General features: G+C 46.8%; 1 protein-coding gene across 2 annotated transcripts in view; it reads right to left on the bottom strand.

Moving 5' to 3' along the window:
* Positions 1-23,737, bottom strand: part of LOC103181940 (ephrin-A2) — a 105,344-nt gene that overhangs the window by 10,115 nt on the left and 71,492 nt on the right. For both annotated transcript variants that reach the window (XM_007898740.1, XM_042342701.1), the window contains exon 2: positions 4,196-4,488. In XM_007898740.1, coding sequence (XP_007896931.1) covers positions 4,196-4,488 — 293 coding nt within the window. The remainder of the gene's footprint in view (positions 1-4,195; positions 4,489-23,737) is intronic.

Raw genomic sequence — 23,737 nt, 5'->3', positions numbered from 1 at the left:
AGTCTGGGTAAATCTGTGTTCGATCGGCAATGTGTCTCCAGGTTTTTCTTTATTGGAGCGTTTCCTGATTTACGGCATTAATCAAGAAATATTCAATCAAGAAGATTTATTTTGTTGGCCGACCACTACCCCTAAACTATCAACTAGACGTGTAGATTCAAAATCCTAGCATGGGGCTTGATCCCACAATCTTCTGCCCAGAGTGCTAGCAACTGAGCCAAACTGGTCCAAGTGGGATATGGAAAGTTTTTTCTCAAAGGGAGCCAATTGTGAACAAATGTCAAGACTGAAACTTAATTTGGATGTCGCTCTGTAGATTAATGTGCTTCTAATGAACATTGCGCTGCTCCTTAAATTGGAATAGGAAGAGCTGATTAATGCAGCTTGGTTATCTTAATCAGTCCAATGTCCCCATCTCATCACCAAGCTCACTGGAAGGTTCATTTGCACAAAAAGCTGTGATGTAACTGTTGGACTGTGACAGCTCATCGCACACTCATATTATTCTCTCGGCCAACCAGATTGCAAAAATTCAATCCTCTCTTTACTGAAGAAATTGTGAATGAAGCCAGAAACTATGATTGTGAGTCCAGGCACCATATAATATAATAACAATCCTTGCATTTGATGTCAAGGCCTTTCACATCGGGAGGACAGTGTTATATGGGATCTTTAACATCAAAGACTTCAATCTAAAGTTGAATCCAAAAGGTGGCACCTCTCTCAATGCAGGATTTCCTGAAGTGTCAACCTAAGGGTGTCTGTCCTCTTCTCCCAGCTTAGTGCTTCTTTTCGACGTCTTTCAGATGCCATATCACTATTATTATTATTATTCCTTTAGTCTCTGTGAAGCGCCTTGAGGTGCTCATCTTGTGTGAAAGTAACTGCTTTTGTAAATCCTAATGTCGATTCATTTCGTAAGGAATTATGCAAGTAAAATAATTCTTTGCTTTGACTAAAATCTACCTCCGACTGCTTAACACAAGGAGCCAGGTCATTTTGTTTTCTAAGCTCATTTTATGTACTGAACCAGCCCCGTTTTGCACTGGGCACTATGCATCTCCTTCAGTAAACTTCCACCTGAGCAGTCTACCAGATCTTGTTCCTAACAATGTCACAAGAAAAGGAGACAATCAATCGCGTGTTATTTATGAAGTGCACTCATTGTGACACCAACAGACATGGACTCAGAGTGCTGCTGTAGGTAAACAGAGAGATCCTTATTATCAGCTTGCCAATGGGCCCTGGATCATATTCCTCACCTGGAGCCTGACAACAGAGCTAAAGAAAACGCCACCATCCCCGAAGCTTGGATGCCTTTGATTTCACGGCTCAGAGGAGGAAGACTGTCCTTACTGACAAGCAAGAATAGTGGCCTCGAAACCTCATACTCACATCCACAGCCCATTTCCCTTCACTTGGCCTTTCCTTCCTATAGTATAGTACATAATACACAGTATATAGTACATAGTTTGGGACATATGTGCATACGACCGGCAGGAAGTTGGAAGCAACGCTAGATGGACCTCGGTCTTTTTTTCGTTTGGCATTTCTTATGTTCTTATGTTCTTATGTTCCTTGCCTCACTCCCAGCAACTCACAATCAGCTCCAAGCAAATGCAACTGCAAGTCTGCCATTACTTTTACAATCTAAAAATGTACCATCTTTCATTTGGGATTTTTACGGCCTCTCAAAATGCCTCATACTAAATCGGCAGTTAGTGCTGAGAAAGAAGTTTGGAATGTAGTTTCCAAAATTGCCAATCAACTTTGGGCTGATTCCTTTTCTTTCCCCTGCTCGCCTGCTCCCCCACATCACTACCAATTTTCTCCTCTCCACTCCTGTAGGTACTAACACGGGCTGGGAGATGAGATTCCTGGGAATTTTTGGTCTTAGCCCAAGTGGGAAACAAGTGGGCAACTTGCGTGAGTCCAGATAATCTGTGTCCAATCTTGTCCTCACCTGACATCAACACAAGCAACTGTTCAGCAACAACAACAACTTGCATTTTATATAGCACCCCTCACGCGGGATATTGTCCCAGAGCGCAAAGCGAGGGGAGGGAGGGAGGAAGATGTTCCCTGGATAAATGATCAGGAGTGAGCATTCTGGTGTATTTTATTCCCTATAAAATGGCGCAATGATTGTTAAACCTAATTGTAATCCTATGTCAATTCGGCACAGCCCAGGCGACTGAGCCACAACCCTTTCGAATGACTAGTTTAGTCCCATGCCACGTGGTAAAATATACCATCGAGGAAGTCAAATTGCCTCAAAGCTACATAATCAAGGGATATGGGGCAAAGGCGGGTAATTGGGTAATTGGAGTTGAGGTACAGATCAGCCATGATCTAAAAGAATGGTGGAACAGGCTCGGGGGGGGGGCTGAATGACCTACTTCTGTTCCTATGTTCCCAAGAAAAATAAACCATCCGAATACATTGAAGTTGTTTCCTCTGGGTTGCAAACTGGGTGTGATGCTGGGTAAGGCAAAGGATTAATCTCTTTCCTGCCGCGAGATGCGGCAACGAAATAGGACAGGTGGGAAGGGTTAACGTACAGACGCTTTAGGAGGAAGCTCTAATGGTCTAACAGAGCAATCGTTAGCATTGCAATCTGCAATTAGGACAAAAGGTTTTGTTTCCCCGGACAGAGAGGGGAAAGCTTAAATACAACATGTTAACTGTGGTTTTGGGTTTCCGAGGTTAATGGGATTTTGTTTCCAAAGGGATAGATATATTTTTCTTGTCTGATGGAAGCTGCAGTGAAGCCAACTAAGATGTAATTTCTCATGGGTAACGCCATTTGAATACTAATTCCTACTTTATTTTAGTACAGCAATTCATCACGGGTGGCTTAAACTCGCTGGCTCAATGAATGCACAGTGGCCAGTGGGGGGGAACAGTCTGCAGCAGACTCTGTTTCTTCCTAATGCTGTTACGGCTGTTTGTGGGACATTGCCTCGCGCAACTGGGCTGTCGCGGTCACTTACAAACACACAGCCGCTTTACTCAGCGGTCCGAGATGCTACCTGTGTGAAGGGCCCTATGTGAATGCAAGTTGTTGCTGTTTTAACGTGGGAGGTTGATTTGGGGAACAATATCAACAGCAACAACTTGCACTTATAATAGCGCCCTCCACGCCGGGCGCTTAATAATGGTGGAGCCCAATAATGTTACGGTTACACACCTTTTGGATTTCCAGCTTTTTTTTTGAAGGAATATTTTACACACTTACAATCACCATTGAGCAGTCATCTCAGCGCTTGGCTGCTGTGAATAGCTACGGTACTTTGGAGTGGCGGCATAACATTCGACAGCCTGACTCGTGGCTTTAATGATCAAACCTGGGTCTCTCATGACATTCTGTACATTCTTAGCAGATCGATGTCACTGTGACTAATGTCATCCCAATGACTCTCAAACACTTGTCCCCTGCCGCTGTGAGCAGCGCTCACCTAGTCTCTGACAACCACGTTATCAGCCGTAAGAGCTGGGAGGTTATTTCACTCGTTCAGGAGTCTCAATTAGGACATTCGGCTGAGCGAGGGGGCTGGGAACACTGCAGTAATCAAGAGTTTCAATTTGACGGGCATCACATTTAATAGGAAGCTTAATAAAACAAGGATTATGGCCCAGATCTTGAAATTACACCGTCCTGGAGATTTTTCACTGCACGGCAGGGACCCTAAAAGTAATGCCAGAGCTCAGAAAATCTGTATCCGTCACAGAAGCTGTTCATTCACTGCTGAAACTGTCATAGAATCATTCAGTGTTAGAGCACCAAAACAGGCCATTTGTGGGCCAAAGGGGGAGAGAGAGGGGGGGAATAATGACCGATATGGAACAGTTGGGCCAAATGTCCTATATCTATGTAAAGAATTTATAGACTTGGATCAGTGTCACAAGTTTGTGGCCTTTCAATCACCCTCCGAAACAAGACAATTTTTTCGAACCACTCCTTAATGTCTTATGCGACTGTATTAAATATGTGTTCTCTGCTCAACACCAATTGATCAATGGAAGCAATCTACCACCGTTAACCTGTCATTGAGCCCTTCGTAATTTGAAGGACTTTAGCTTCAAGACCTGGGGCTGTGCTGGTGCTGGGAAAGGGGTAGAATTAGTGTGAAACCGTCCTATTGATTCATTCGCAAGGAGGAAGAAAAGCTGAGAAAATCTCGGAGGCACTCACATATATAATAATAATCGTTCCCTGGTCGGAATTCGAATCCCAGAGAAAAGGGAGTGAAGAGCTGGAACTTCTCTGAGAACTTGAGGGGCCCGTTGGGGGAGCGGGGCCGGTTACACTCCCACCGTTTGAAGCCATGGTTCTTGTGATCGCAACTCCGGTACCCGTCAAAATTCACCATGTACAGGATGTAGCTCTCCGTCCTGGACTCGGGCACGCGCTCCCCATAGTGAGGGCAGTAGATGTCAAGGTAGTCGTTGATGCAGACGCCAACCGTGTAATCCCCCTGGTGAAACCTGCAATGCAAAACAGATAGTGTTTGGTGAGTAATACCCAGTAGATACTGCACTGTAACAATAACCCTTGCATTTGATTCAGCACCACATGCCTTCGAGACGTCTCAAAGCGCTTCACAGAATATACCGTCAAGTGAATTGACTGAATATTTTGCGGGTGAGAAATATAAGTAGAAATCGCGATATAAGTAACTTGCTTAAGTGAGATACACTGTTCACTCTCTGTCTCAATCAAAGACTTGACCAGACTGCCGCACGATTAGTAATGTCAATTTGTACCGGCAGTTTTGGCTCCTCACATCTGTACATTAGCCACCAACTCGAGGACAAGAGGAACAACAACAACAACAAGATTCCATTTATAAAGCGCCTTTCACGTCAGGAGGACGTCCCAAGGCGCTGGAAGAGGTGGGAGAGAGAGAGGGGTAACCCAGAAGGAAAAAAAGTGGAATGGAATAGGAGCAGATGGACTGGCTACTACCGTGATTGTCACAGGAGATGGGGAGGAGGTGGGAGGGGAAGTTCAACACAGCTATCAGCACAGTGAGGTGAGGCTATGTGTTACTCGTAGCCATTTATAGTGCCAACCTGAGTTCAGACCTGCAGCGGAGTGTGGTTGGGAGCCAAACTCTCTGCCATCTCACCGCGGCTCAGTGACACAGCCCCAGAACCCCAGGTAGCTCCCCGTGAGCGAGTAGAGCAGCCTTCACGTCTTGCGGCGTCAGGGCTCCACTTAATTAAAATGCAATGACAGCTGTGAGTCCTGGGCAGACGGAGGCAGTGGGACGTGAGCTGTGCGGGCTGACGGGAGCAGCTATCCCGTCTCTCTCTGTCAATTTGCTTTAACTTCAGGCTTAATGAGCTGTGCGGTGCGGAGTTCCACTTTACCAGTTCCTTTCACTGCCATCCCCGGTACTCATTCCAGTGGGCACAGGTGGAGAGAGAGCAAGTGTGTGAGAGAAAGAGAAAGAGAGCGAGAGGAGAGAGCACTCTCGATCTTAATTACTTTTAACTGGCTTTTTGGGAGGATAATAACAGGGGTCATCTGTAGGGAAGCACATTTCCTATATAATAACAATAATAATAATCCTTGCATTTGATATAGGCCCTTATCATATCGCTCAGGTCATAGAAACACAAGGTTTTACAGCACAGAAGGTGGCCATTCAGCCATTGTGCAGCACCACTGTAAGAGCTATACATTGAATCTCACGCCTCTGCCCTTTCCCCACCACCCCTACCTCCATACCCCTGCCCCTTCCCCTCTCCCGCCCCTGACCTGGAGACTCTGCCTTCACAGACCGAGTGTCCCCTCCGCCCACCTCCCCCAGCAGCAGGTTGCGCTTTGAACCAACAGTGTCTGATGAAACATGCACGGAGTGAAGAAGGCACTGAGTCAGCTGGGTCCCCTCACTCACACTCAGTTAATTCCAGACACAGAACCGAGCTCTCTCGTTAAACCCACTCAGCCCTGTGGAGTAATGAAAAGTACCGGAGTTCAGTCAAGGAGCCACGCTGACTTTAACCCTTCCGGGCGTTTGTTGCCAGCAGCAAAAAGCTCTAACCCTGCTCTAATCAGCGGTCTATTTCATTGAACGTCCAGCGAACATAAAGTGTTTTGTGATCGTGTCGGCTGCTTTTTGTCAAAGGTCCGACATTCCCCTGAGGCAGGCCGAGGACTGGAGTGTTGGGGAATGGAGTGTAGTGCTGGTGGGAATGCGCTGTTAGGGAATGCGATGGGAGGAGAATGCACTGGTGGTAAATGCGGTGCTGAGAATGCCATGGCAGGCAGGGCGCTTTACATTGACCCGGGACCTTTAATCAGCACATCTGTGCCTTACTCCGCGAGCAGGAAAATAGCTTCAAACTATTTATTTCAAGAGGAACAATATGTCAACAGCACCTGGTTTTGCAGCACGTTTGGTAATAATTACGGTAAACTGCTTCGAGTCATTTGACATGCGAGGTGCTATAAACATGCAAGTTTCTGATTCCTTCATACTGAAAGAAACATTATGTGTCACATCGCTCTTTCCCCCCACCCCAAAAACACACACACACACACAGTGAGCTCCACAATCACACCGCCTAAGAGTAACGTCACATAAATTTGAAGTTAATGCAAAGTTACCGGTTGTTAGTCGATTGGCAGATCGCTTTCCGGGAATAATAATCCGTTCAAAGCAAAAAAAAAAAATTGGTCGCTGACTCCATGACTGTTTGTGGGTCATCGCTGTGCGCAATTGGTGTTTGTATAAATTGCCCACAAAATACACGGTCAATTCACTTTACAGTATATCCCGTGAAGCTCTTTGAGACGTCTCAACGAGGTGATAAGGTGTCGTATCAAATGCAAGGATTATTATGAATCAGAACGTGAACTTGTGTGCAATGGGTCTCCCAGTTGCATGCAGAGTGGATTAGACCCATTGTAGTGTGAACAACCTTCAAAGCACTGTGGTGATTTTGTGGCCCTTTCAAATCCATATCACCAGACCTCTGACCAACACCCATTGACCCCTTATCTGCGGACCAGGAGATATCAAATCTGAACTAATAACAATGCCCAGATTCTTCATAAGATCTCCCCTCCATCCCCCTTTGCCTGGTGCACCCAGCAGTGAGAACAGGTGCGATGGAGAGGAATTACAGGCAGTGGATAGCTGGATCTGGAGACGCTGAACCCTTCAATTGGATCGCGGAGCTGCCCTTAGAGCCATCCATCGCAGTCTCCATCCACCAGACCAGTGGTTCCCTGGGCGGCTGCCCTTCAATGCCCGCTAGCTCACACCAGCCTCAACACCTCAGCGAGGTTGTGTAAGAGCCTGTACCCCTGCCAGCGCGTGGAGCCATGCTGCCCACTGTGTATCGTGTGGCGCTGAGCCAGCCTGGTGTTGTTTAAGAAACATTTCATGATCTCTCAGCCAAAGAGCAGGATGTTATTACAACACGAGCGAGTTATTGCTTTGGCTTCGGACGGTTTTAGATCTGACAGCTGTTGGGAGCTGCCTGCAGTTCGCTTTGCCCTGTAATCCAATTAGAAATCGCTGCTGCCAACTCTCCTCACTGAAATGGTTTGTGCGGATGACGGGAGTTACAGGGAGTCGCAAACCCTTCTGATAGATAACTGTGTAAAAAATTACCCGAACGTGAAGCAAAGTTAAATAGCGCGTGTGAGTAGTGGTTATTGAGCCTGAAAGGGCGGAGGGTGGTGGTGGGGGGGGGGGGGGATGGCAGTGAAGAGATCATGCATTGCCTGTATCCCAGGTTATTGCAGTCTCCTTCATTGCTGACAATTAATTGCTTTGCAGCTAGACTTAAACAAGTGACCAGAATGTTTGCAAAGATTGGGCTCAGCAGATGCAGATTCTTCCCCCCAACCCACACCCCCCCCCCACCCCTCCCCTCCCCCATTCCCAATTCTAAGTTGAGAAACAATTAGACAAGTTAGGGGCTTCTTCAGTCTTAAGAGAAGATGTCTCAGAAAGCTTTTCTTTACGCAGAGGGTAATTAAAGGCTGGAACGGGTTGCCAGGAACGGTGGTCAAAGGCAGGTAGGTATTGTGGGGGTGTGAGATCAGATTGGACAAAGGACTTTCTTCATCCAAACTGCCACCATCGCCTCGCAACCGAGAGGGCCTGGGTTAGATTCCCAGGCGGGGCGAAACCCTAGGCAAGTTTCCTCACTCCGCACACCTTTGTTTACTGTCTCCGCGTATTTTGGTTCTCAATCCACGGCTGTTTGCGCAGAAGCGAATTAACATTTTGCTTCACTTTAAAGCAACCTCTGATCCGGTATTCCGCTCGGCACAGCTGAGTGCTTTGTGTGGCCTCTGTTCATTGGCAACGCTAGTCTTCTAATGGAATGAAATATTCATGCGCTCCCGGCTCCCGCTACCCCTGACTGATGTACCACACCTCTGTTTGTCTCGCTTCACTGTCTCATTACCTCATTTACTCGGCCAAACTAACACATTGTTAGTCGGAAGTAATTTCCTTAGCTGGAAATAACATGATGGCTCTCCATCCCCACAGAGCAGAGCACAGCACAGCAGAAGTCCTGCAGTGGTTAGAGCACTCGCCCCGCAAGCGAGAGGACCTGGGTAGGTTCTCTCTCTCTCCGCAAAGTGCATGTGTGTTGGCGGAGACATGGAAACCGGGGGGGAGAGAGAACATGAGTCCTTCCGACACAATGGGTTGGGCATTGGCACGACCAGGAACACGCACACACTCAAGATAACGTAACGGCAAATTGGTTTCTCCTTCATTGGCCAAAGGACGGCTGGCGCGGGCAATGGAAACTGCACTGTCAGCCTGGACTTTGCTCGAAGCCACTGACTCACCTTCTGACTCAGGAGGCGAGAGTGTTGCCAACTGAGTCAGGCTGACACCAACACTGACACTGACATTTTAATTGGACCATTGTTGCCCTTCCTTTTGGCCCCTTTCCAACATCTTCCAGCGAGCTTCCGTCACTAACACGGGGCTCAACAGTCCGAGCATACCAGCGGGAAGGCAATTTGCAATGAGAGTATTATTCTAAAAATGGGATAGTGATAGCGTAGGAAATATGACACTTGTACGGTACACAAGCAAGTAAGGATACGGTGCAATGTTACTTAGTGCAATAATAATAATCCTTGTATTTGATATAGGGTATTATCGCAGTCATTGAGACTCACTGTTAAGTAAATAGAGGCATGTGGAGTAAGGAAACTTGCCAAAGGTTTTGCCCTGCCTGGGAATTGACGCATGTCCTCTCACTTGGAAGGCAGGTGCTCTAACTAATATTGTAGTGCAGGGTGGGTGGGAGGAAAGGAATGTGCAGTGGAATAAGCCTTTGGCACACACAAGACCGAACGAAGCAGCTTTTACGCTGCCGTTAGGCAAAGTGGGATCAGGTTCCACTTCACCTTGATAAGCGCACGTCAAAAATAATCAGCAAAAAAGGAGCAAAGTGTTGCCTTGTTTTTCGAGCTTGTTAGATTTGACCACTGCGTGAGGGCTCGTGTCTGCAATTTCCACTTACATAAAATGACACACAAAAACGCCGCTGAAAAGTGTTCGGACACAGATTGCAACACCAACATAACATTTGTGTCAAAAGTGGTTAGAGAAACGATCAAAAATTAAATCTACATAAGAGTGCCATGATTCATTGAATATCCCATGAATAATTCATGGGGGAGAAGTCAATTATTAATGGCGTACTCTCCTTTTTGGACATTTCCTATCATTTTCTGGACAGTACATGGCATCTGGCAAGTCCGTGCCAGCAGTGTCATACGCTTGGCTGCTATTCTTCATGACTGGCCTGCACACATCAGCGCGGCTGAGATGTTGAGGGATTGTCATGTGTTGGCTTAAGGCAGTACAATATGACAGGTAAATGTCAGCACAAAGGTACAATCAAATTTATGATTGGTTAACCCCTTCTGCTCAAAACGATTCTCGGGCTCACGGAGCATGTCTCAGAATGTAATAGCAGAGTTCTGTACCCCCTGCTGATATGGCTCTACACCGCACTGTGCAACTGATGATTGTTTTACATTTCAGCCGTTAGGACTCAAACAGATTTCACATCTAAAAATGCAAAACTGCTTTCGAGAGTCAATAACTATGAACAATTGAGCTACGTGACACAAATGCATAGTCTGGGGCAAAAACAAAACAACAAACTTCTGTGTAAAAAAATAAAACGTCAGCGCTGGAAGCCGAATGGCTACGCTGGGACTGACTGAAGTCCGAACACAAGCACCGATTTGAATCCGATACGAACAGACGGTCACTACACTTTACAGAAACTTTGTGAAGCGGTTTGAGGCATTTTTGGAGGGTGGTGATGGGGGGGCAAAGATGATATAACCATTAGCTAAGTATCAATTGGGCTAACCTCAATTTTAGTCAACGTGTTATTTATCGCATCACCCAGCGCATTTTTCACCCAAAGAAATGGGATAATATTGGTATTGATCCCACACGTTTAGGGTACATTCAGGTACCACATACCATCTGTGCTATTCTGGAAGATGGCACAAGTGGAAAATAATAATGAGAGTAATCCTTGCATTTGATAATAGCTCCTCCTCACGTCCTGGAGAAGTCTCAAAGCGCTTCATGGAATATACTGTGGAGTGACTGTATATTTTGCGGGCCAAACACGGAAGCCAATTACAGTTGTTGAATGGGCAATGTCGTAAGGCATCAAATCTGCCGACACTTACCAAAAAAAAAGTAAACTTTTTTTCCGAAACGCTCTTCAAAGTGGATCAAGATATCCGTGAAATTCCATCGACTTCGGGGTGAGATGTGGGTGTCCCAATCCCTGGCACCGATTGACATTGTCATCCGGAGATTCTGGGCAATCTGATGGGAGTCTTGTGTTCCCGGGCACAGAAACCAAGAGAAAGCTAACCTGTCAAAGTCTGTCATCAGTGTTGAAATCATCCTAGTTATTTTTTTTTGCAGATTCTTCATTTATGTCTCTCCTGACGAGCCCGAATATTCCAGTTAGTGTATAAATAGGAATTTCGTGCCTGAAAGGTTCCTGATGACATATGGCCTTCACAGGCTGGTGAGCCAGAGGCCAACAGTCGATAGTCCCTCTGTGAGCTCTCTCCTCTCTCTCTTTCCCTCCCTGTGGCGTTGCAGTGATTATTCAAGTGTCAAACTAGCTCAATACTTTGTCCGCTTTTCAATGTGACAAAAGTATTGAGATTGAGGGACACAGGTACAGGGAGGAGGGGGTTACAGGTAGGCATCGATTATTTGGCTTTAAGCGCTCCGAGACACCATCCGGCATGAAGGGCGCTACATAAATGCAAGTTGTTGTTGTTTTTCGCCTTCTTATCTCCACCAAGGCTCCCTGTTACAATTACTGTGATGTGAGACTAGGAGCTAATATTACAGAAGTCCTAGCTTTACCTCACTGTGTTCATGGCTCCTGACGCTAGCAAAAGCCCCACTGCGGCCAGAGACCTGTGTAATGAGGTTCCCGACATTTGCCTCATCTAAAGAAAGGCGCCTCCGACAATGAAACAGAATTTAAGCCTTTGAACAGACTATTGTTGTTCCACACGGGGAGCCTTGGTGGAGATAAGAACGCGTGGTTTCTGTGACTATCAGTCAAAGCTACCTAATCGATACCTACCTGTACCTGTGTGTGTGTCGCTGGTGCCCCGGCCAGAGAGAGCAACACAGACCGACCGACCGACTGATCGGCTCGCGATCAGCATCAGGCAAACAAACCCATGTCTGCACTCAGCCCCCTATGAGATTGCAATCATTTCCGATTAGGCTGAACTCCCGCTGGCTGAGTTCACGCTCGCCCTCCGCTGCCCTGCTCCTGTTAATGGGGTGGTGGGAGGTATTGTATTACCTTGTGCTATGTTACACTTCACCACCTCAAACAACAGGAGCTTCCTAATCGTCATTTACATAGCTCTGATCAGCGGCTCCTGAAGCCGAGTCTTCCCGTTGTGGTTTACACACACTACACTGCTTGACCTGTGGAAATCCTCGACACAGAAGGTCATAGAAAGGAAAGCTTAAATAATTATGACAACAATAATAATAATAATAATCCTTGCATTTGATATAGCGACTCATCAAGTCATCGAGACTTCTCAAAGCGCTTCACAGGATATACTGTAAACCGGTTGACTGTGCATTTTGTGGGCATTTTGTGGGTGAGACGCAGAAGCTCGCTGGCACAGCAGCGCCCCACAAACAGCCATGGAGTGAGTGACCAATTTTATTGAATGGGGAATGTTGGCCAGGAGTTAAGCCAAAGCTAACTAATCGATACCTACCTGTATCTCTGTGTGTGTCGCTGGTGCCCCAGCCAGAGAGAGCAACACAGACCGACCGGCAAGGAGAATGTTGTGAGAGAGAGAGAAATTCCCTTCTCTTTTCAAATTGTGCCTTAGTCACTACTCAAAAAGATAAGGGAGTTTCTTGTGGTGTCCTGGCCAACAGTCTCCTAGATAAAATGAGTCATTCGCTTCATGACTATTTGTGGCGCATTGCTGTGCGCAAACTCAGGATTGTATATTTTTGAATGAGTGGGATTAAAAGCAAGTTAAAGTACATTTACTACGAAAATGATGGCCTACCTTAGCCAAAGGCATACGTTCTACTTTGATCACTTAAGAGTAAAAGGTATCTTGGTTGAAATGTGTAGCACAGGCTTCAGAATTCGTTTCTGTTCGTAAATCGGTTCAAAGTGGTTTCTGACATCTAAGTTACTGGAAAGCCTCGCGATTTACCTGCTCGCAATCTGAACGTAAGGTTAAAAGAGACAACGTTCATTCTGCGTTCTTTGCAAGGAACCCTTTGCGTTTCTTTAAAGAAATTTTGCTCCTTCCTTGTATGTGGTTGATGTCAGGCGCCGAGTCTCCTTGACTAGATGCACACACCAGCAATCCTATTCCAGCTAAATTCGAAATAAATGAATTGTAACTTTGTACGAGTCAAATTTAGTCCAAAAAAAATGAGCCGGAGAGAGCGCCACCGAGGAATCTGCTGCTAATGTAATAACTGAACTGAAGCAGCCACTTACTACATGTGTCATTTCCCTGATTCCACAATTGCTTCTCATTCTGTCCCTGCTTCTGCTGTAAGTCATTACTGGCTTTCTCTATTATCTATTATGTCTAATAGGCAATGCCCATGTTATCTATTATGTCTAGATTATTTGCTTCCATTCACTCCTTCATTGCATCTACTCCAGGGAGATCTCGAAGGCCCTGATGTAAGACACCATTGAGCTCGGGCTGGTTAAGCAAACGCACGGCTGGAATGAAAGTTGGGTCGAGGGGGAAGGTTGCAATGGTTTAGGATACACTTCATCCATGAAGTGAACGGCCAATTTTAACCCACCAGGCCAGGCTGACACTCATCTCCTTGTTATAAAATCAACCATCTCCGAATTCATCATCCCTCCATTCTCATGCCCACGTAAACCATGTGATCGGGCCGACGCTCGTGTTGAGAGGCCGTCTCAAAGCGCTTCACTGGGTTTACGGTAAAGTGTAGTGACTGCGCATTCCGTAGGCGAGCGCCAACATTCAGAGAATCTAACTAAAAAATGGATTTATTAGTTACAAAACTAACAACCAATCTTCTCATCGGTGGCTAATTGTACAGTGTAGAGCGCCTCAAATTCCTCTGACCACATGTTCTGCACATGGCATTGTGTAGTCCACCTTCCAATGCCTCCCAACCAAGACCTCACAATGGCTGTTTCGCCTCCATCAACAGCTCTGCCTGCTGGATACATGGACAACTGCATGTTGGCACTCGACGCCAACATTGGCACTACCCCAGCCTGGCCCTTGCTCACCCACTCTTGTTTCGTAGCCCGAGGGAAGGGAGCAGCTCTGTAGAAATTGACCCCCCTGATCCTCGAAAGTAATACACAAAAAATACAAGAATATTTAGCCATCTCCACCACGCATACAGCCTTGGCTCCTTCCGTCCCATGGACAACATTCCACCCCCTCCCCACTCCGGCCCCAGGATCCGAGAGACTGTAGAACATGAAGGGATTGTTCCGTTGTTCCTCCAAATGGACCGAGCATCTGAACCTACTTAATCTCCTTTGGGAGGAAAATCAACTGAAAGACAAACTTCCAGGAAAAGGTTTCTCCCTGACCCCCTACGCCCTTCTCCCCCCAGGTGGGTCTCGCTGGGAGAGCAACAGGTCTAACGTGGCCCCATCAGTCAGCCTGACCGGCTGCTTGTCACACAGGCATTCCCAGGCTCCCAGCTTGGGAACGGCACTGCTCCACACAAGTCTTTTATCATCTAGATTCATGCCTCTCCCCACCACATCAATCTGCCCTGCGGCCAGATGTGCATCTGGCGAAGTGGACCGTTTGTGCGTCCTGAAACCCCAAAAAAGAGACCAAATCTCTCACCACATGGCAGCGTTTCAGCGATTTTTCAGGAAGGAGGCAAGAAAAGAGGAAAACAACTCCTTTGAAATACGCCCTTCATTTTGCAAAGGTTCCTGCGCCGGATTGGAAGCTGAAATTTTCCGGCGTTCTTCAAAAGAAACGTCTTAAAAATTGTGATCGAATTGAAGAATTTTGCTAAGTGTCAGACAGCGGACACACATAGCGCAAATCGCAGCAGAAGTTGGGTTGTTTATTGCAGTTTCACAACTCATCATCCTACCTAACTAACGTTATTATTAAAATTAGTAATAATCTTTGCATTTGATTCAGCACCTTGGTTGTCAAAACGCCTCAAAGCGCTTAACAGAGAGTTGGTGTCAAGTATACGGCAGTGACTTTTGTACGTGTTAGGCAAACCCGGCAGTCAGTTTGCACACACGGACAAGACAGGTTAGAAGTGAATGATCAATCTTATCTAGTGGATTGTTACCCAGGATTCCAGGAGAAACTCTCTTCTGTTTCAAAATCTTTAACATCCATCTGGAGAGTAGACTGCACCCAGTTAATATCTCACCCAAAAGATGACACCTCTGATTATCCAACGCTCCCCCAGTATTGCATTGTCAGGTCAGTAGAGACCATGAGCATGGATGGGGCTTGAGCCCACACTGTTCTGACCCAGAGCCGAGAGTGCTGCCAACACAGCCAGAGTGACACAAATCAAAACATTATTGGGAAAGTTTCCTGCAGATACAGTTGGAAATGGTATCTAAATACAGAGGCGAAAGGAGAGGGAACAACAACAAGAGAGAGAGATGGAAAGAGAGCGCGCGAGAGAGAGAGAGAGAAAGGATCGCTGAGAGAGAAAAATGGTCACAATTGAGTTTTATGTTTCATCTCTTCAGGAAATCAGAAGTGAATTTGATCCTGCCCTTTAATTATGCTACAATAAGAATATTTTTGCAGTTCAATGTTTCGAGACGTACATTGTGGTTAATTAGTGCAGAGGCCCCACTGGTTCAGCAGAGCAACTGCATCAGATACAGATAGAGAACTTCCTGCCCTCTCTCTCTCTCTCTCTCTCTCTATATCCCCCCCCCCATTGTCTGGGTGCAACTGAGTTTTACATAGAAAACAGTGGAGCCAAAGTCTAAGTCTAATTCTACAGCAACACAAACCGCAGAGTGATATTAATTCCCATCTTCCCACGCCAGCAAATTCCAACCTCCTGAAACGCTCCACCTTTCGCAGACCTGAAACATTACGGATCTCCCCGCCATAACAAAGGGGCACATTTGCCGACAGATGGAGAAGCACTTGAGTTGCTGGGGATGAAGCATGGAGACCCACAATCGCAGGCTCATTAGCGGAGAATGGGCCTGATACTCAGCGCTGCTCAGCCAGACAAGGGCCACATTGTGAATGGAAACAGATTGCCTTTCCATCAGATTGATTCCCATCAGCCTTTAACTGTCTGTGCTTGGGGAGGGGGTGTAGGGGGTGGGGGGGGATAATCAGTCACCACTGTGTACAGTAACTGGAGGCTGGTCACTGTCTGCCATTCACAGCGTGGCCAAGGCGCACAGGAGGGGGAGACCCGGGCCATTGCCATTCGAGACCCGGTCCCTCTCCTTCCCCGGTTGTATTCCATTTATGAAGAAGCTTGGGAGTCCCGTAGCGTGGTGGTTAGCGTGCTCGCCTCGCAAGCAAGAAGATCCTGGGTTTGATTCCCGGGCGGTGCAAAACCTTAGGCAAGTTTCCTTACTCCACACGGCTCTATTTACTGAGCATTAAGTAGGAACCCGGTTGCTAGTCGATTGGTAGATCACTTTCTTGGGATAACAATCCTTCTCCCCCTCCACCCCCCCAAAAAAAATAATGTGGTCACTCAATCCAAGACTGTTTGTGGAACGCTGCTGTGCAAAATTGGCTGCTGCGTTTCACCCACAAAAACAACAACAACAAGATTGCATTTATAGAGCTCCTTTCACATCAGGAGGACGTCCCAAGGCGCTGGACAGTTGGGTCGGGACCCGAGCAGGGGGAAATGGTCAGGGTGAGGGGAGGGGAGGGAGGGAGCGAGGAGGGGTTAGAGAGCTGAAGGCACGGCTGAAGAGAAAGGTCTTGAGACCGGCCTTGAAGGAGGAAAGGGAGGAAGCAAGGCAAAGGCACTGGGGGATGGAGTTCCAAAGCCTAGGGGCTGAGAGGCTAAAAACACACAGTCAATCCGCTTCACAATATGTTCCGTGAAGCGCTTTGAAACGTCTCAACGACGTGATAAGATGCTGTATCAAGTGCAAGGATTATTATTATTATTATTACTAAGCTTGGAGCTGGACATCAGGATTCACTGAGTTGAAATAGTGACGTGAAGCTTGGTTTAGTGAAGCTTGCGGTTTCAGTACATTATTCAGTTCCGAGACACTAAGGATCCAACAGTGCTTCCTTGGAAACCCATCCCATTCCCCACCCGAACCACAAAACCACACCAGACCCAGCCAGCCAGACCTCACGAGCAGAAAGCAACAAGGAATATGCTTTGGAGTCTAAATGTCCTGAGAAACACTGCGTGTGTAAAAATAAACCATCCGAATCACCAAGGCGCGAGTGTCACAGCAAGGGTGGAAATAAAACCAATGAATCTTATTGATTGCTCACAGAAGGGCTGCAAACTAAATATAGGTTAATAACCTGGAGGCACTTTGTTCCACGCTGCCTGCAGGCATAAAAGGCAGATTGTTCTTGCTCCAGTAAGACTTACCGGGAGGGGAAAAAAAGCACAAAGCTAAAGACAAACCCATTAAATTTATTGTCCTGAGTTTAGTCACAGTACTGGAAGTAATGGGTGCAAGTGTAATGGGGAATTAACTACAGGTGCTTTATAGTATCAATCCCAGCATCAAACACTCCCAGGTAAGGGATTTAGCAAGCTTCACTCTACACTGCACCATCCAGCACTCCCAGGTGAGATACATTATTGATTAGATACAGGATAAACCACCCTCTACCTATACTGTTCCATCCAGTCTCCCAAGTCAGGTTCAGTAAAGGTTGGATTCAGTGTAAAGCTTCCTCTATCCTGTCCATCCATTACTCCCGGGTCAGGTACACAGTGTGCTGAATATAGAGTAGAGCTTCCTCTACGCTGTCCTTACCATGATGCCTAGGTCAGGTATAACATGGGTTAGACAGAGAGTAAAGTTCCCTCGCTGTAACACCAGCATGTAATGAGGATGAGCAGCAGAACTCAAGAGCGTTGCTACTGGGTGAAAAGTCAGGGTCACCTCAGATTGATCACAGTTACCTGGGAGAAATGACAGATAGTTACAGAGAGGCCAAAGACATTACTCCCGAACCCTTCGATCCAGACACAGGCACAGCGAGCTGGGTACTAATCTGATGGGAGAAAGTTGAACACGGGAAACGTAGCCTGTAGATTCCACGTTGTTTTTTAAAAAAAAATCAATTGCTCGTATCTCTGAGCTGGATCTCCTTAAAACACCACAGGGACCGTTTAACCCAGATTGAGCACACAGACAGCACCGAAGCACTGTCAGTGATACACGGTTAAACGAACAGAGAGAGAGAGAGAGAGAGTGGACTGCTAATAGCCTCTCTCAAAGGCACGTCCCCGCGTGCTGTGTTTCGGCTGATTAAGACCACCACAAGCTGATAAGACGTCAAGGGGCCAGTCGTAATCGTGCAGGATGTAAAGTGGGCCCCTTCAATGCAGCCGCGCACTTTTGTGAAACTCCACTTATCTCCAGCTGTGCGAGAATCAGAATCTGACTCCCTGAGTGGCTCTAATCAAGTCGCTGCGATTTCTACAACTCCTTCCATATGCTGTTCCCCTCCTGCACGCCCGGCTCTGCCCCCTAGTTACTAACGTACATGTTCGTTTTTTTTTTTTCTCTCCACGGCGAGTTAAGAAGAGAAGAAGTAGAAAACTTCACCTAAAGATCTGCAATGAACAAGGACTGTGCCAAATATCTGCCTCTTTGGCAACGACAGGCAAAGTCCAAGGGTTTTGTTTCTCTCTCTCTGCCACCCTCAAAACTCTGGAACACTCTTCCTCTGATCCCTTCGCCTTGCCCCCACTTCCTTCCCCATCTTCAGGTCGCGCCTGCCCAAAGATCTTCCTCTTAGACCGTGCCTACGGTCACCTTCGCCTGTCCCCTCTCCTCCGCCCCGGCTCGGTGTCGTGCTCCGGCACTGTCGAGCGCTCTGGGACCCTACCCCGCGTGAGGGGCGCTATGAAAATGCAAGTTGTTGTTGACGTGTGCCAGCGAATTCATTACTGTGGCTAAGTGCCGTTCGACTTCATTCACTAATTCCAGAGAACTTGTTGCTGCGTGCTTGTAAATTACTGTAATATCATTTTTAAATTATACATAATGTTGCTTAGATGGAAAATTTAATTATACACATAAATTATAGGTACTCTCGGCAAACTCGATTAAGCTCCACCTTGCGACTGAAGCCCGGCCAAGCCCCTGTTCTGCCCTTCTCCCGTGTCCAAACACGCCCTTCCCAGCAGCGAGTTGCTGGCGAGTTAATCAGAAGCAAGATGTTCCTCCTCTATAGCCCAGGGGCACCGAGGCCTATTGTAACCCTGACTGCGGTCTCGCCGTGCCACCAGCGATGGTTGTGATATCATCATAAAGTGGTGGTGATATCATCATAAAGTGGAGGTGATATCATCATAAAGTGGGGGTGACATCAACATAAAGACTGTGTGTTTCGAGTGCGAAAAGGGGCAGCCAATTACACACAGCGGTGCCCCACAAACAGTCATGGATTGAGTGACCAAATATTTTTTTTTTTGGGGGGGGGGAGGGATTATTACCCTATTATTATCATAGAGTGAGAGTATAGCCTCCTCTCCTCTCCCCACCCCCCCCCACTCTGTACGGTGTACAACAGCAACTTGCCCTCCAAGCCGGGCGGCATCTCGAAGCGCTTAATGCACCCGTAATCCCTGTACCTCAACCAGTATCTGGCAAACGCTCTCACACTGGCCCTACATAATGAGTGAAGGGAAATTTATGCATCAAAAAAAATTGCCAGCTACTTGGAGTCGGCACTGATGTATGCAAATAGAATGTGTAACAATTTGAAGCCTTTACACAGAACCCGAGCTCTGACAAAATAAACCGTGGGAATAGGAAGAGTATTTTAAAACAAGTGTTGATTTTATGGATGAGCAGCCTTAAATCACAAGTCATCTCTGAGCACTTTCTCTTGATGTATTCAGGGTGATTAAATTACTGTGCTGGAGATGTGATACAAAGCACCACTGACAACTCCTAAAAGCATCTTATTTATCCACCTGGACCTCATATGACACTATACTGTCGGCAATCTTCAGCTGACATCAGGCCAGCATGCCCAGCCCTGGAGAAATGTTGAGCTGATATCCTTTGGAACTATCCAGAGGATCTTATAGGCGAGTTGTGGTATCTCCGGAGTTTGATGAAGCCACATAACTGGAAGCAGTGAGCAGGAGAGCAACGAGTCTGATTCCCAGCGATTAAGAGAGACTCTGTGAGGAACGATTAGATAAGTTGAGACTTGAAAAGAGACAACTCAGAGGGGACTTTGCAGAGGTGAGTAAGGGGAGATTTACACGGAACTTGGAATCACACAGTCTAAGCTGACACTCCAGTGGAAGTGGGTGTCGCATTGGCGGAGGTGCTGTCATTCGGACTAGACGTTAAACCGAGGTCCCATCTGCCTGTTCAGGTGGACGTTAAAGATCCCATGGCTCTGTTCGAAAAGAGAAGGGAGTTTCTTCCTTCCGGTGTCCTGGTCGACAATCCCAAATTTTAAAAAATGGTCTCTCACTCCACAACTGTTTGTGGGACACTGCTGTGTGCAACTGGCTGCCTCGTTTCGCTCACAAAATGCAGTCACTGCACTTTACAATATATTCTGTGAAGGGGTTTTGAGACATCTTGACGACATGATAAGGAGCGATATCAAAACAAGAATTATTATTAGTAGTATTATTATAATTAAGCCTTGACCCTTTGCCCTGATTTCACCAAACCTAAAGGGTTCTCCGATTTATTGCCCGGCCAAACTAGACCCCACCGTCCAAATGCCCATTCACAATCCGGTCGCGAATTGCTTCCAATCTCAACCAGGGAAATAAAAACATTCATTAAACGACCGAAGAATCTGGAGAATTTAACTCGATTTTGTGACGAGGGTGAAGTCACCGAGTCTGGCAGTGGCGAGGTTAAGGCTGAGACAGCGTCTGTTGATGGAGATGAATTGCGAGTGTCTTGCTGCAGCTCTCTGGGGGAATGTATCACCTGACAATTTACTACCAGAAGCAACGACGCAGTCTGTCAGCTACCATTAGCCTATAGATCCAGGCTAATTGGACACTTTATTAAAGGTGCTTCATAGCCAGGCTCGCTGTGTGATTGCACGGGGAAGAGAAACATTATCCCTTGTTTAACAGAAGGGTCAGCTGAACCTGCAAGGCTTCAGGGCAGTGTGAGGAAGGACACAGCGCAGAAACAGCAGAACAAGTGAAATCCTGCTATTAGTTTGCCCAACAGCAATGGTGCAGTCTGTGCCACAAACACGCATCACGGGATGGATACTCGTGACACGATTCTTCTAGATCAGTCTAGCAGGATGCTCGCTGACGTTCCCAGTGGTTCTATCTGACAAGATCTGAAACCGCATCAATTCGAAAGCCGTCATGATTGATCAGTAAGAGGTGAGCTGGTAGAATCACACAGCGCACAAGGAGGTCATTCGGCCCCTCGTGCCCGTACCCACTCTCTGAAGAAAGAGGTTCCCACTCGCCATCTCTTTTCCGCACCACAACCTTTCAGATGATTGTCTTAATTCCCTTTCATAAAATATTCTGGATCCTCCTACAGCCACGCGGGATACACAATCATAATAATAATCCTTGCATTCGATATGGCACCTGATCATGTCTCAAAACGTTTGACAAGAATATATTGTAAAGTGGATTGTCTGTGTATTTGTGGGCGATGTCCCATGTCCTAACAACCCCGTGAGTAAAACTACTTCTCCTCAAGTTCTCCCTTCGGGCCTGAGTTGGTGGGTGAACCCCAGATTATGTTGCGGACTTAGGAGCAGTTTACTGACGAAAATGCTGAACAGAATAAAGTGACCATTATCTCACGTGGGTGTGATGCAGATTCCGTACAGATCATATAGGAACACAAAGCAGTTTACAGCAGCACCGTGGTGGGGTTCGACAGTGGATGAGGTATCTATCAACTCACTAATTTTCCAAAGGTTAACCTAGTAAATACCGTGCTGGTTTTCAAACAGCATCAATTATTGGCGTTGAACAATAAAGGCAAGAAGGGGGCAGGTTTTCAAAGTTGACGGGGGGTGGGGGGGGCGGGGGTGAAAAAGGTCTGTGTTTAAAGGAGTTATGTGACTCACGGGCTGCCAACTCAATCCACCCACTGAGTCGAGGCAAGAGTGTTGTGCAGACAGCGTTTCAGATTCAATTTGTATCTGTTGCGTTGGTATTGAATCTGACCCACAGAGTAAACAGACTATTTGATTAACAAAAGCCAAACCCAACTGAGCTGCTGCATTCCGCATTGCGAATGGGCTCATATTTTTTTATATACGGCTGTTAAAACGCAGCGCGGAGGCACGTTTCAATTTCATTATAGTATTGTGAAATGTCAGAGAATTTTTTTTTATCTCTGCGGGATATAAAGTTGCTTCACAGACGGTTATCTTAGGGCAATAGCTGCTACGCAAACACTAGGCAACAAGATATGGCCCTATCTTATCTGAAGGAGAACGCCCCTGTGTCAGCCACTGATGGGTTTAAAGTTTAAATACCCAGGAAACCGCGAAAGATGGTTCAAATGTGGCAGCCGATTCGCACACAGCAATGCCCCACGAGCAGACGTGAAGCGAGTGTTATTTCTCCTGGATTGTTGGGAGAGAAACTCTTTTCTCTTATCGAACAGCCCTTTAGGGATCTTTGAGGTTCACTTGAAGAGCCAGACGGGATCTCGGTTTAAAGTCTCATCCGAAGGACGGCACCTCTGACAATGCAACGCTCCGCCCAGCACTGCACAGGAGCGTGATCTTCGACTGTGCGAGCTCAAACTCCCGACGTGGGACTCGAACACACGACCTTCTGGCTCGGAGGCGAGAGTGTGCTGTCAACTGAGCCAGGCTGACACCTTTCGTATTCTTTCTCTTCCAAAGTTTGTGCAAAATCCCTTTAAATATTCTTACGGCCACTGGGGGCAAAGCATTCTGCATCCTGCTAACCAACTGTGTGAAAAGTTTCTCCTAAACTGCCCTCAACTATTCCAGCCACAATCCTGCAAAATACATCATCGAGCCCAGAATTCCGTCCTATCGACACGGTTCCTGACTCGCGGGGTTCCCGGTGGGAAATCCTGAGACTGCTGAATTCCTGCTGTCGCTCGGTGTTCCCGAAGTGTCTTTCCCATTTGCTTTTCTCATCCGTTCCTCTTCACTAACAAAGCAGTGCTCCGTTTCCCCCAAAGGCTTTGTCAAAGGGTTCGAAAGCAGATCACAAGAGTTAATCCCTCTTTTGTTAAGCGCATCAGGGCAAGTCTCCTCCTCCGGCTGCAATCAAGGATGAAGCCTCCTTGCCCAGGATAACGGAGCAAGGGTGCACGAGACTCGGAACGCCGCGTGGAGCAAGCGAAGGAGCGTTAGAATACTGAAGCCTTTTACCATCACCTCCTTCTTTCTCTTTGACTCTATTTCGATGACCTCCTATTTAGTGTTCGGTTCTGGACACAAAAGGGTATCTCTCTCTCTATCTATCTCTCACGTTCAGTTTCTTTCTGCTGACTGCTATTAATGTAGAGGGATTGAGATTTTGAGATGGGGGGGGGGGGGGGAGCGAAAGCATTGGAATGAAAGCGTCCTATTCTTTGTTCTGCTCCAAGGATTCTCTCCACCGCTTTGTTTTCCAGCTTAATGTGAAGACCCGGATTTCCAGGGAACTGAGACCGGAAATGTAATAATCGTATAATAATCCTTCACTTGATACAGCGCCTTATCACGTCGTTGAGACGTCTCAAAGCGCTTCACAGAATATACTATAAAGTGTAGTGACTGTGTACTTTGTGGGCGAAACGCGGCAGCCAATTGTGCACGGCGGTGTCCCACAAACAGTCGTGGATTGAGTTGCAACATTTTTTTTCGAGAGGGATTATTACCCCAGAAAGCGATGGAGAATTTCACCGAGTCTCAGCTGTGCCGGCACTTTGCCCCGAGTTTCTGCTTGTTGTTGCTTTTCGATAGGAAGACTTTAGAATGGAGAATTTAAGAAAGCGAGGTGAGCAGAAA

Source organism: Callorhinchus milii, unplaced genomic scaffold (assembly GCF_018977255.1).
Source record: "Callorhinchus milii isolate IMCB2004 unplaced genomic scaffold, IMCB_Cmil_1.0 Scaffold21, whole genome shotgun sequence".
Classification (NCBI taxonomy): Eukaryota; Metazoa; Chordata; class Chondrichthyes; order Chimaeriformes; family Callorhinchidae; genus Callorhinchus; species Callorhinchus milii.
This window is presented reverse-complemented; position numbering and strand designations above follow the sequence as displayed.